This window comes from Ahaetulla prasina, chromosome 7 (assembly GCF_028640845.1).
Source record: "Ahaetulla prasina isolate Xishuangbanna chromosome 7, ASM2864084v1, whole genome shotgun sequence".
NCBI lineage: Eukaryota > Metazoa > Chordata > Lepidosauria > Squamata > Colubridae > Ahaetulla > Ahaetulla prasina.
The window spans coordinates 6,451,280-6,464,296 of record NC_080545.1 but is presented as its reverse complement, the minus strand read 5'-3'; the positions used below and the strand labels follow the sequence as shown (position 1 = coordinate 6,464,296).

The 13,017-nt window shown below is 44.7% G+C and overlaps 1 protein-coding gene across 13 annotated transcripts in view; it reads right to left on the bottom strand.

Moving 5' to 3' along the window:
- Nucleotides 1-13,017, bottom strand: part of MAGI2 (membrane associated guanylate kinase, WW and PDZ domain containing 2) — a 755,967-nt gene that overhangs the window by 135,827 nt on the left and 607,123 nt on the right. For 12 of the 13 annotated variants that reach the window (XM_058190302.1, XM_058190300.1, XM_058190301.1 and 9 more), the window contains one exon: nt 8,518-9,153. The exons of the other annotated variant lie outside the window; for it this stretch is intronic. In XM_058190302.1, coding sequence (XP_058046285.1) covers nt 8,518-9,153 — 636 coding nt within the window. The remainder of the gene's footprint in view (nt 1-8,517; nt 9,154-13,017) is intronic. 13 annotated transcript variants of the gene reach the window in all.

The following is a 13,017-nucleotide window of genomic DNA, read 5'->3' as shown; positions in this document are numbered from 1 at the left end:
TCTCCCCAAAGGTGCTGAAAATGTCTGTGCACCTTATAGACTGAATATTACCGAAGCTCCGCCCACCTACCGGCCATTTTTTGACCTCTGCACGACCTGTTTTTGGGCCTTTTTCAGGCCTCTTTTCAGCCTGTTTTTAGCCTTTTTTGGCCTGTTTTTGAGGCTTTTTTGGCTCATTTTTGAGGCTTTTTTTGGCCTGTTTTTTCTGAAGCACCAAAAACAGACTGAAAAAAGGCTGGAAAAGCCCCCCCCCAAAAAAGGCCCCCCAAAAGGAGTGCATGAAGGCCAAAAATTTTTTTTGTTGTTTTCCTCTTTTAAATTTACATGCGTCTTATAGTCAGGTGCGTCTTATAGTCTGAAAAATACGGTAAATGTGTCAAGGAGGGTTTTTTCCCCCTGTACTAAGAGCCAAAATATGTCATAATAAGATTTACAAAAGCTTGTGAAGAAGAAGAAAAATTGTACAAAGAGCTCATGAGCTGGAAGGGACAACTAAAATAGAGATTAAATGTTTGTTTGTTTTTTAAAGAAAAGATATTAGCCCTTCAAAGTCACAGAGAAAGGAAGCATTTAAACCTTTTGTGGGAGAATTATTTTAAAACAATAGAATCTGATATAGATGGGTGTGTGTGTGTGTTTCCTTTCAAATTAATTAGACAGAAGCCGGGAAGGAGTGCCTCTATTTCAACCACTTGTGAGACAAAATCCTAATAAATTTAAGGAATGCTCCCTTAATGGATAACAGAAGAGGAACTGAGAGGACTTGTGTGACTCTCAAAATTGAAACAAAAAGACAATTTGTAATCTGAAGCTTAGAAACCTTGAAAGTTATAGATGCAGAAATGGCAAAAATTTCTGCCTATTTGAAAGACTATACACAAGAAAAATATATTTTGGAATGGAGAAAGGGGATTGATTATATTCAAAATAAGTATCAGATTAAAAAATGCCAATTAGTTTTTGAGTGAAGTTAGGATTTGTTTTGTATTAGTATTTTTAAGAAAGAAGGGAATTGATAGTGTGAAGGTGTGAAATGACTGAGGATTATGTTTTATGTTTTATTTTAGATTATGTTTGTTAGATACTATACCCTGTATTCTGTTCTGGGAAGTCGGGGAGGTAGGTGGGAAGGGGAGGGGAAGTTTAGAAATTGATTGATTGCCATTGTACAGGAATAATTGTAGAATTAAATAACTTGAAATGGTGTAAAGTCAGGGCTGCTCAGCAAACATACCAGAAGGGAAAGGGTAGGGAGAGAGGAGCAGAAAGAAGGAAGAATGTAGGTAGGTAGGTAGGTAGGAAAGAAGGGAGGGGGAAGAGAGGGTAGGAGGAGAAGGAGGAGGGGAAGAGAGAGGGTTAGAAAGGATGAAAGTGGGAAGGAGGAGAGGAAGTAGGAAAGTGAGGAGGAGGAAGGTTGGGGAAAGTAGAAGATGGTAGAGAAGGGTAGAAAAGTTCGGGGAAGGGAGTGGGGGCTGAGCAGGCCCGATTGAGCATAAATTGTGTATAGGATTGATGGTCGGATAAGTGATTGTACTGTATGCTGGTCAAATTGTTGGAATTATTATGGAAAATAAAAAATACTTTTTTGATAAAAAGAAAGTTATAGATGAACCTCTCCTTGATCAGATTCCATCCATTATTCCTTGTCTGGCCTTCAGATGCTTTGGGAAATAGCTTGACCCCCTTCCTCCTCTCTGTGGCAGCCCCTCAAATATTGGAAGACTGCTATCATGTCTCCCCTGGTCCTTCTCTTCACTAGACCAGCCATTCCCAGTTCCTACAACCGTCCATTGTATGCAGAGGTGGTATTCAGCCGGTTTGGGCCGGTTTGGGCGAACCGATAGCGGCGATAGGGCCCGCCCCCGCCCCACGGCGCTATACTGTCCTATTTAGCCTCATTTTCTAAGCCACGTGCATGTGTGCGAGCCCCACGCGGTGAGCAAAGAGAATGCACCAAAGGCCGCACGCTCACATTTTCGATGAAGGGCGAACCGGTGGTAAAATTATGCGAAACGCGCCTCTGATCGTATGTTTTAGCCTCCAATCATTCCGTAATCATGTTTGTTGCTCTTCTCTTCACTCTTTCTGGAGTCTCAACATCTTTTTTATAGCGTGGTGACCAAAACTAGGTGCGGGAACGTCTCTCTAGCAGAGCGGGTGCTGTTCTCTGTGGCTTTTTTAAAGTTTGAAATTCTCATGTAATTTTCAGGATGTTCTCGGAATACAAATAGCATCCAAATTGTCACACCAGCCTTCCATGGCAGGAAGACGTCAACAGTAAAATTTCCCAGAAGGATAATCAATGCAGGTCTTCGGCTCCCGCTCAAATGCCAGGTAAGCAATTACTTTTCATTTAACTGAATTATTCTCTTACTTGGGATGAAAACAAATATTCAGTTCCAGTTCAAATCTATTCGGAGTTAGGTTTTCACAGTTGGAGAAAAAAGATGCTCTCTTCTCATTTTACCTGCGGCCGTGGTTTGCGACAGGGTTTCAGCCGGTTTGGACCAGTTCAGGCGAACCGGTAGTGGCAACCTGTGGATGGGCCTGCCCACCCGCTCCGCCGCTATGCTGTCCTGTTTAGCCACATTTTCTAAGTTGTGCCCATGCGTTCGAGCAAAGCGCATGCGCGGAAGGCCGGGTGCATGTGTTGTGCTTCGCTCGCCCCCCCCGCAGCTGGGCCCCTCTCATCTCCTGCTATCTCAGCCAGAGACTGATAGTACAGAAGAATGTCCTGGCATGCCTCCAGCCCCCAGCCCTGGCACCATGCCCGGACAAACCGAGCAAACAAACCTCCCTCCGATAGCATGTGCGCCTGAAGCCAGCCACGAGCTGGGATTACCAACAGCTGGAGACGAAACGATGCAATGGATAGATCCACGCTTCCGGAGAATGGAGAGGCGACGTCAGCAAAAGGAAGGGAGGGGCAGGCCTGGATAAGTGCTGAGTCATGGAGCCACACCCCATGGCCTATATAAAGGATCTGCTTTCTGGCATTCTTTGAGTCAGGCAAAGTCTAACTTGGATTGCTGAAGTCACATCCTGGTCTCCTGCCTGCCCTGAGAACTCTGACAGAACTTTGGAAAAGCTGCAGAGGCTTTGCAGCCATGCTTGATACGGACTTCCCCGACCCGGCCGTCAGAGGAGGAGTGGGACACGACAGCATGTGTGGAAGGTGCGCGCATGAGCAAAGCGAGGGTGCGCGCTCACATTTTTAGTGCACGGCGAACCGGTGGTAAAATTACTTCCGACCTGCACCTCTGACCTGCAAAACCTATAATGCACCTTTCGTATTTTGTATGTAAAAGAAATGTCAACCTCTCTGTATCTGTAATGAATATTCCTAATACAGGTAGTCCTCGACTTAGTGACCACAATTGACCACCAACACTTCTGTTGTTAAGCGAGACATTTGTTAAGTGACTTTAATTTTATGACTTTTCTTGCCACGGCTTTTAAGTGAATCACTGTGGTTGATAAGTTGAGTGGTGGGGTGGCCTAGAGGTGGAGCTCTCACCTCACAATTGGGAGGCTGTGGGTTCGATCCTGGGTAGAGGCAGATATTTCTCTCTCTGGGCTCGTTGAGAATAGATCAGCTGAACAAAACTCCGCATTGGCGACAGGGAAGGGCATCCGGCCAGTAAACACTCAGCTCCATTCAGTTGCTCTGACTCCACCCTGCTAGGGATTATAGGATTGTTAAAAGAAGGTGACCGTGGTTGATAAATTAGTAACCTGGTTGTTAAGTGAATTTGGCTTCCCCACTGACTTTGTTTGTCAGAAGGTCTCAAAAGGGGATCATGTGACCCTGGGACACTGCAACCATGAAAAGTACATGCCAGTTGCCAAGCAATTTTGATCACATGACCATAGGGATGCTGGAGCGGTTGTAAGTGTTAAAAATAGTCATGTCACTTTTTTCAATGTGGTAACTTTGAACAGTCACTAAATGAACTGTTGTAAGTCGAGGACAATCTCTCTATCAGTTTTCAGGAGTTAAACAAGCCATCCGAAGTCGCTTCATTGTTTTCTCCAGATTTGTAGCCAGACGCATGATTTCTCTTCCTTTGTGAGTCGGTTCAATTAATTTTAATTCCTCAGGATAGTTTCTAATGAAGTTTAATCTGTACTAATTGTTTATAAATGACTTACAGATCTGAGCATTCATGTATTCATGCCAGACGGATAACGGCAAAATCTGAAACTAATTTTGTAAAAATGGATTATATCGAATGTCAGGAGCGGTGCGGTGGCCTAGAGGTGGAGCTCTCGCCTCACAATCAGGAGGCTGTGAGTTCGATCCTAGGTAGAGGCAGATATTTCTCCCTCTGGGAGAATCTATTTGCCGAACAAAACTCCGCATTGGCAACAGGAAGGGCATCCGGCCATTAAAACAATCTGCTAGCTCCATTCACTTGCCCAGACTCCGCCCCGCAAGGGATTATGGGGTCATTAAATGAAGATGATTATATTGAATATCATCCAGTTGGAGAATGGTCTCAAAGGTAAGGAATCTTACATGATATAAATATGGGTGCCTACTTTACGTACAACCAGTTTTTGCATATGTTCTCTGCCAGTTTGAATGCGGGATCTGATTGATCAGTCCACAAGTTTCTTTAGTGATTGTTTAAAGCAGCGGTTCTCAACCTGTGGGTCGGGACCCTGTTGGGGGTCGAATGACGATTTGCCAGGGGTCGCCTAAGACCATCGGAAATATGGGAAGTATACTTGCGAGTCGAAGAATCGCGCTCCAATGGTTGATTCCACAAGCCAGCTGCAGGCTCTTCAAATCGCTAGCAAAATTCGGCTTCAGGCGCGATCAATTAAAAAAGAGAGAAATCTTTGCTCTGATGTCTCCCTCTCAAGCCAGCTGCAATCACTCCCAATCCCTAGCCTAACCTGGCTTCAGGCGCCATAAACTTAATAGGGGAGGAGTCTCCGCTTTAATCCCTCTGTCCTCAAGGCAATCGCAAGCAGTTCCGATCGCTAGCCAATACGGCTTCAGGCGCGATAAATTCAAAACGAAAATAATTTTACGGTTGGGGGGTCGCCACATCGTGGGGAATTGTATTAAAGGGGTCGTAGCACTATAAAGGTTGAGAACCACTGGTTTAAAGTTACGTCATTGAAAACAATGACTTATGACCATGTTTCACAGTTTGACCGTTGAAGCATCCCCCGTGGTCACATGATCCAAACTCAAACTCTTGGTAACTGACCAGTGGTGGGATCTTACTGATTTGACAATCGGTTCGCTGAGTGCGCACTTTGCTGAAATCTCACCTTCCACATTGCTGCTGGCAAGGAAAACAGCTGAGGTGTGGCAATCTACTCTGCCGCACCGATCAGCTGGGCTTTGGAAAACAGAAATATAGGTAAGTACAATGCAGGGGAGGGCGGGCAGGCCCACTTCAAAATCAGAGCAAACCGGTTCGCTCACTGCTGAAAGTCGGAGCTAACGGTTCGGCCGAACCGGTGTGAACCGGTAGAATACCACCACTGTAACTGACTCATATTTATGATAGTTGCAGTGCTTTGGGGTCACGTGACCCCCTTTTGCCACCTTCTGACAAGCAAAACCAATGGGGAAGCCCGATTCATTTAACAACATTGTTGCTCACTTTACAACTTAACAACAGGGCCGCAAAATGGGGCAAAAGTCACTTAACAAAAGGTCTCACTTAGCAACAGAAATTTCGGCCTCAATTGCAATCTTAAAATTGAGGGCTGCTGTAATGTACTTTGATCAAATATTACGCCAAAAAAAAATATGACATAAATACCATAATTTTCACGTACATGTGTGCATGCTTCGTGGGAGTTATTTAAAACCAGGGAAGGAGAATTTATAATATTGCATTTTGCCTATGTTTGCGTTTTTAAAAATGTACTGTACAGAAGAACACCGGGACTGGACACCATCAAAGCTGACCACCAGCCAGAGCATAGAAAAACTCAAAGAAGGAAACCCAAAGGTGCTTTTTCAGGAGGCAACTGGACTTTTTTTTGCTTTTCCTTGAAGGCGTTTCGCTTCTCATCCGAGAAGCTTTTTTGGTTCTGCCTGAAGAACAGAAATGAAGAAGCTTCTCGCATGAGAAGCGAAACGTCTTCAAGGAAAAACAAAGAAAGTCCAGGTGGCCTCAACGACCCTCTAAAAAGGATGCAAATGACCAGCTGTCTGCAAGGAGTATCAATCCTCCCGTTCCCCCATCATCCAGTCAGAGCTGAAGAAGCTTCTTGGATGAGAAGTGAAACGTCTTCAAAGAAAAACCAGAAAATCCTGAAAAAGCACCTTTGGGATATAGAGAAGCAGTTATGATTCGAAAGAGAGGGGTCAAAGAGGCCATCTATGTCAAAATTGAACAGCCCTCTCTCGGCAGAGGGGAAGGGATATGACATCATCTCTCTCCATTCTACAACACAGGTCCTTTCAACAGTTCTAAGAAGGCTCTACACCCATTTGCACCACTCAGGTGACCCTCAAGACACCGGAAAACCTCCAAGTAGCCTCAATGATACTCTAAAAGGATGCAAATGACCAGCTGTCTGAAAGGAGTATAAATCCTTCCATTCCTCACCCTCCAGTCAGAGCTGAAGAAGCTTCTTGGATGGGAAATGAAACATCTTCAAAGAAAAACCAGAAAGTTATATGGTTATAGAAGCTATAAGGGAGATATTCTCTGAATGGGATTGGATTTTTATACTTTAGCTGGTTTAATTTAGGATTAATTTGTTCTATTGCTTTACATATCTTATTACTGTTAATTGTTAATTTTTTTTGGAAGGATTTTGGTTATGTTAGGAGGAAGTCAGAGCTAGAGAGGGAAAATTGGTATAATAATTTTGGGGAAAAATTTTCTTAGCATATGTTTGTTTTATTTTTAACTATACCTTGGGCTTGTTCCGGGAAGTCAGGGGAGGGGAGGATATGACATCATCTCTCTCCATTCTACAACACAGGTCCTTTCAACAGTTCTAAGAAGGCTCTACACCCATTTGCACCACTCAGGTGACCCTGAGGCCACCGGAAAACCTCCAAGTAGCCTCAATGATACTCTAAAAGGATGCAAATGACCAGCTGTCTGAAAGGAGTATAAATCCTTCCATTCCTCACCTTTCAGTTAGAGCTGAAGAAGCTTCTTGGATGGGAAATGAAACATCTTCAAAGAAAACCCAGAAAGTTATATGGTTATAGAAGCTATAAGGGAGATATTCTCTGAATGGGATTGGATTTTTATACTTTAGCTGGTTTAATTTAGGATTAATTTGTTCTATTGCTTTACATATCTTATTACTGTTAATTGTTAATTTTTTTTTTGAAGGATTTTGGTTATGTTAGGAGGAAGTCAGAGCTAGAGAGGGAAAATTGGTATAATAGTTTTGGGGAAAAATTTTCTTTGCATATGTTTGTTTTATTTTTAACTATACCTTGGGCTTGTTCTGGGAAGTCAGGGGGGAGGGGGGGAGGGAATTAGTGAAGGGAGGGGGGTTGGGGGGAAAGGGGGAAAAATTTTTTGTAAAACTTTTTGAATAAAAAATAAAATAAAAAATAAAAACTAGAAAGTCCAGTTGCCTCTTGAAAAAGCACCATGACCTGGAGCAGGGGTCTCCAACCTTAGCAACTTTAAGACTTGTGGTCTTCAACTCCTGGGAGTTGTAGTCCACAAGTCTTAAAGTTGTAGTCTACAACTCTGGGAGTTGTAGTCCACAAGTCTTAAATTCTGGGAGTTGTAGTCCACAAGTCTTAAAGTTGTAGTCTACAACTCTGGGAGTTGTAGTCACAAGTCTTAAATTCTGGGAGTTGTAGTCCACAAGTCTTAAATTCTGGGAGTTGTAGTCCACAAGTCTGAGGAATTCTGGGAGTTGTAGTCCACAAGTCTTGTCTCCACAAGTCTTGTAGTCCACAAGTCCTGAGGAAGTCTGGGAGTTGTAGTCCACAAGCCTTAAATTTTGGGTGTTGTAGTCCACAAGTTTTCTGGGAGTTGTAGTCCACAAGTCTTAAGTCTGGGAGTTGTAGTCCACAAGTCTGAGGAATTCTGGGAGTTGTAGTCCACAAGTCTTGTCTCCACAAGTCTTGTAGTCCACAAGTCCTGAGGAAATCTGGGAGTTGTAGTCCACAAGCCTTAAATTTTGGGAGTTGTAGTCCACAAGTTTTCTGGGAGTTGTAGTCCACAAGTCTTAAGTCTGGGAGTTGTAGTCCACAAGTCTTAAAGCAAAGCTGGCTGAGGAATTCTGGGAGTTGTAGTCCACAAGTCTTAAACTTGCCAAGGTTGGAGACCCCTGACCTGGAGGATTGAGAATCTACATAGATATCAAAGATTGGAAGATATGGAGAGACCTGTCCCATGGAATCAACAAAAGTTGGACACGATTGAATTGATATCATCATCACTGTCACCTATTATATTTAAGGAGGTAGCTGACTTCTACTTCACAGAGCACACTGATGGAGCAAGCATCTTTTAGAACTTCCACCACAAATGACTGTAAATTGCGTAGACCTTCCAGACTTACCTCCTCTATGGATAAACAGAGAAGTCTCACTTCCAACCGGACATTCTTTGAGTATATCCACTACTTCAACATGGCTCATATTTTGTACATTCTGCTGGTTGATCTCGACAATGAGGTCACCTTCGCATAAACCGGGGCACCCCTGAACATCTAAGATCTGCTTCACCCTCTGTCCCATGGGACTGTCCGCTATAGTGAAGCCGAAGCCCTGGGCCCCTTTCACAATGGTTAAGGTCATGAGTTCAGCTTGAGTGGCCCCCGAGGAGGCCATGGACACATTGTCGTCGTGGATGGGTGGCGGGAATGTGCCATCAAGCTGACTCTCTGCTGGAATGGAGTGCAAGGAATGTGGGGGTCGATCCGTTATATCCGGAACGGACTGGGAAGTTCTAGAAATGTATTCCAAATACGTTTCATAGTTATGTCTTCCATTGACAATGACCGGAGGCCTCTCCATCATGGTGAGTGGTGGCACTACGCTGTTGGCAGGATCTTCGGGGTCAAAGGGCAGAGGGTATCCACGACATAGCACCAGGTTGACGCTCTGACCAATGGGAACAGACTGGAAGAGTTTGACGACGTCCGCGTGAGTATGTCCGAGGACGCAGACTTCATTAATGTAGACAATAACGTCACCTGGGCAAAAAGAGACCACAAAGTGTGATACAGTCAATCTTGTCTTGAGATAACACCTACGCCAGTGGTGGGATTCAAATAATTGAACAACCGGTTCTCTGCCCTCATGATTTCTTCCAACAACCAGTTCACCAAACTGCTCAGAAAGTTAACAACCGGTTCTCCTGAAGTGGTGCGAACCGGCTGGATCCCACCACTGAACAACGTTGCAGCGACTGAGATAATCGCTTAAAATGACAGGGAATATATTACAGGTAAAAAGGTCAAGGTAAAGGTTCCCCGCGCACATACGTGCTAGTCGTTGCCGACTCTAGAGGGGCGGTGCTCATCTCCATTTCAAAGCCGAAGAGCCAGCGCTGTCCGAAGACGTCTCCGGGGTCATGTGGCCGGCATGACTCAACGCCAAAGGCGCACGGAACGCTGTTCTCTTCCCACCAAAGGTGGTTCCTATTTTTTCTACTTGCATTTTTACCTGCTTTTGAACTGCTAGGTTGGCAGAAGCTGGGACAAGTAACGGGAGCTCACCCCATTACACAGCAGCACTAGGGATTTGAACCGCTGAGCTGCCGACCTTTCGATCGACAAGCTCGATGTCCTAACCCCTGAGCCACCGTGTCCCTGATACTTTGGAGAATAATTTGACCCCCTCTTTTTTGTGGCAGCCGCTACTGGAATACTGCTCTCATGTCCCCCCTATTCCTTCTTGTCTCTAGACTAGCCAAACCCAAATCCTGCAACTGTTCTTCATATGTTTTAGTCTCCAGGCCTTTGATCATCATAGTTGCTCTTCTCTGCACTTTTTCCAAACTCTCAACACATTTTTTTTGTAATCCAAAACTGGGTGCAGTTATTCCAGGTGTGGCCTTACTAAAGTTTTATAAAGCGGTATTAATACTTCACTTGATTTTCATTCTATGCCTCTGTTAATACAACCCAGGATTTTATTAGCTTTTTTTTCAGTGGTGAAATTCAATTTTTTTTTACAACTGGTTCTGTGGGTGTGGCTTGGTGGGTGTGGCAGGGGAAGGATACTGCAAAAATCTCCATTCCCTCCCCACTCCAGGGAAAGGATATTGCAAAATCTCCATTCCCACCCCACTCCGGAGGAAGGATATTGCAAAATCTCCATTCCCTCCCTACTCCGGAGGAAGGATATTGCAAAATCTCCATTCCCACCCTACTCCGAAGGAAGGATATTGCAAAATCCCCATTCCCTCCCCACTCCAGGGGAAAGATATTGCAAAATCCCCATTCCCTCCCCACTCCAGGGGAAGGATACTGCAAAATCTCCATTCCCTCCCCACTCCTGGGGGAAGGATATTGCAAAATCTCCATTCCCTCCCCACTCCAGGGGAAGGATATTGCAAAATCTCCATTCCCACCCCACTCCGGAGGAAGGATATTGCAAAATCCCCATTCCCTCCCCACTCCGGAGGAAGGATATTGCAAAATCCCCATTCCCTCCCCACTCCAGGGGAAAGATACTGCAAAATCTCCATTCCATCTGCACTCCAGGGGAAGGATATTGCAAAATCTCTATTCCCTCCCCACTCCAGGGGAAGGATACTGCAAAATCTCGATTCCCTCCCCACTCCTGGGGGAAGGATATTGCAAAATCTCCATTCCCTCCCCACTCCAGGGGAAGGATATTGCAAAATCTCCATTCCCTCCCCACTCCAGGGGAAGGATATTGCAAAATCTCCATTCCCACCCCACTCCGGAGGAAGGATATTGCAAAATCCCCATTCCCTCCCCACTCTGGAGGAAGGATATTGCAAAATCCCCATTCCCTCCCCACTCCAGGGGAAAGATACTGCAAAATCTCCATTCCATCTGCACTCCAGGGGAAGGATATTGCAAAATCTCTATTCCTTCCCCCCTCCGGAGGAAGGATATTGCAAAATCTCCATTCCCACCCCACTCCAGGGGAAGGATACTGCAAAATCTCCATTCCCTCCCCACTCCAGGGGAAGGATATTGCAAAATCTCCATTCCCACCCCACTCCAGGGGAAGGATATTGCAAAATCTCCATTCCCACCCCACTCTGGGGCCAGCCAGAGGTGGAATTTGCCAGTTCTCCAAACTACTCAAAATTTCCGCTACCGGTTCTCCAGAACCTGTCAGAACCTACTGGATTTCACCCCTGGGTTTTTGTTTTTTTTGGCTGCTGCCACAACTGCTGGCTCCTATTCAAGTGATCATCCCCTAGGACTCCAAGGTCCCTCTCGCAGTTACCGTTTTTGAACCAGGTTTCACCTAATCCGTACTTGCACCAAGCCATCACAGTCACAATAAAGTTTCGATTTTTTTTGTTCTACAAACACAATATTTCACCTTTCAAAAACATGCCCGTATGCAATGCTTACAGCGAGGGGCCTCTGGTGGCTCAACAGACTAAGACAGTCTGTTATTAACACAGCTGCTTGCAATTACTGCAGGTTCAAGCCCCACCAGGCCCAAGGTGGACTCAGCCTTCCATCCTTTATAAGGTAGGTAAAATGAGGACCCAGATTGTTGGGGGCAATAAAAAGTTGACTTTGTATATAATATACAAATGGATGAAGACTATTGCTTGACACAGTGTAAGCCGCCCTGAGTCTTCGGAGAAGGCCGGGATATAAATGCAAAATAAAATAAAAAAATAAATAAATTGCTGCACCGTTGACACATACCTATGTGTAAAATGGGACAACACCCAGGATCACACCTCAAGAGTCCTCCATGGCGGATATGACTTTATTGGTTACAATTTGTCAGACGCAGACTGGCACACACCGGGATGTGTGTAATAGGTGCAGAGATTCTTTTTTTTTAGACAATAAAATTGCCTGCACAATAAGGTGAAGACGCAAGATCGATAAGGCCAGGCTTGTACCCACAAATAATCTGCTCCACGACTGACCGAGAAAAAATACAGGGACAGAACATGACTTATTATCTGCTCGTTGCTTTAAAACAACATCACGGTATCATCGGCTATCTCCTGACCCCTGAACTACCTTGCGAAATAGTGCCTTGGCTCCTGACAGCTTCATAATCTAAAGCAATGGTTTAGCAGCGACAAAAAAACCAAATCACCAAGACAAATGGGCAGGATTTGAAGCTCGCGAGAAAGTCCAGACCCAGCGTCAAAGAGCGATTGCGGCCTACAAGACATAATAATGTGAGTGAAAACTCAGAGTGTCTGTGGAGATTCTCAGTCAACCAGGCCATAGTTGGCTTTTTTCCCCCCCCAAAGGGTAACTGGGTTTTCTTTATTCTTTTTCTCTGAAAAAGTTTCAGTTCTCATCCAACATGCTTCTCTCCACTTCTCTTCTCTTCTCCACTTCTATACCGATGACTGCATCTCAAACGATCCCTCTGTTAAACTACTGAAGTTTGCAGATGATACAACAGTGATTGGTCTCATTCAAGACAATGATGAATCCGCATACACGACTAGCCTCGTGGTGCGACCGAAACAATCTGGAAGTGAACACACTCAAAACTGTAGAAATGGTGGTAGACTTTAGGAGAAACCCTTCCAGACTTCCACCTCTCACAATACTTGACAACACAATATCAACAGTAGAGACCTTCGAATTTCTAGGTTCTACCATATCTCAAGATCTAAAATGGACAGCTAACATCAAAAACATCATCAAAAAAGGACAACAAAGAATGTTCTTTCTGCACCAACTCAGAAAGCTCAAACTGCCCAAGGAGCTGCTGATTCAGTTCTACAGAGGAATGATTGAGTCTGTCATCTGCACCTCCATAACTGTCTGGTTTGGTTCTGCACCCCAACAAGACAGACACAGATTTCAGAGGATAGTTAGAACTGCAGAAAAAACAATGACTACCAACCTGCCTTCCTGTATACT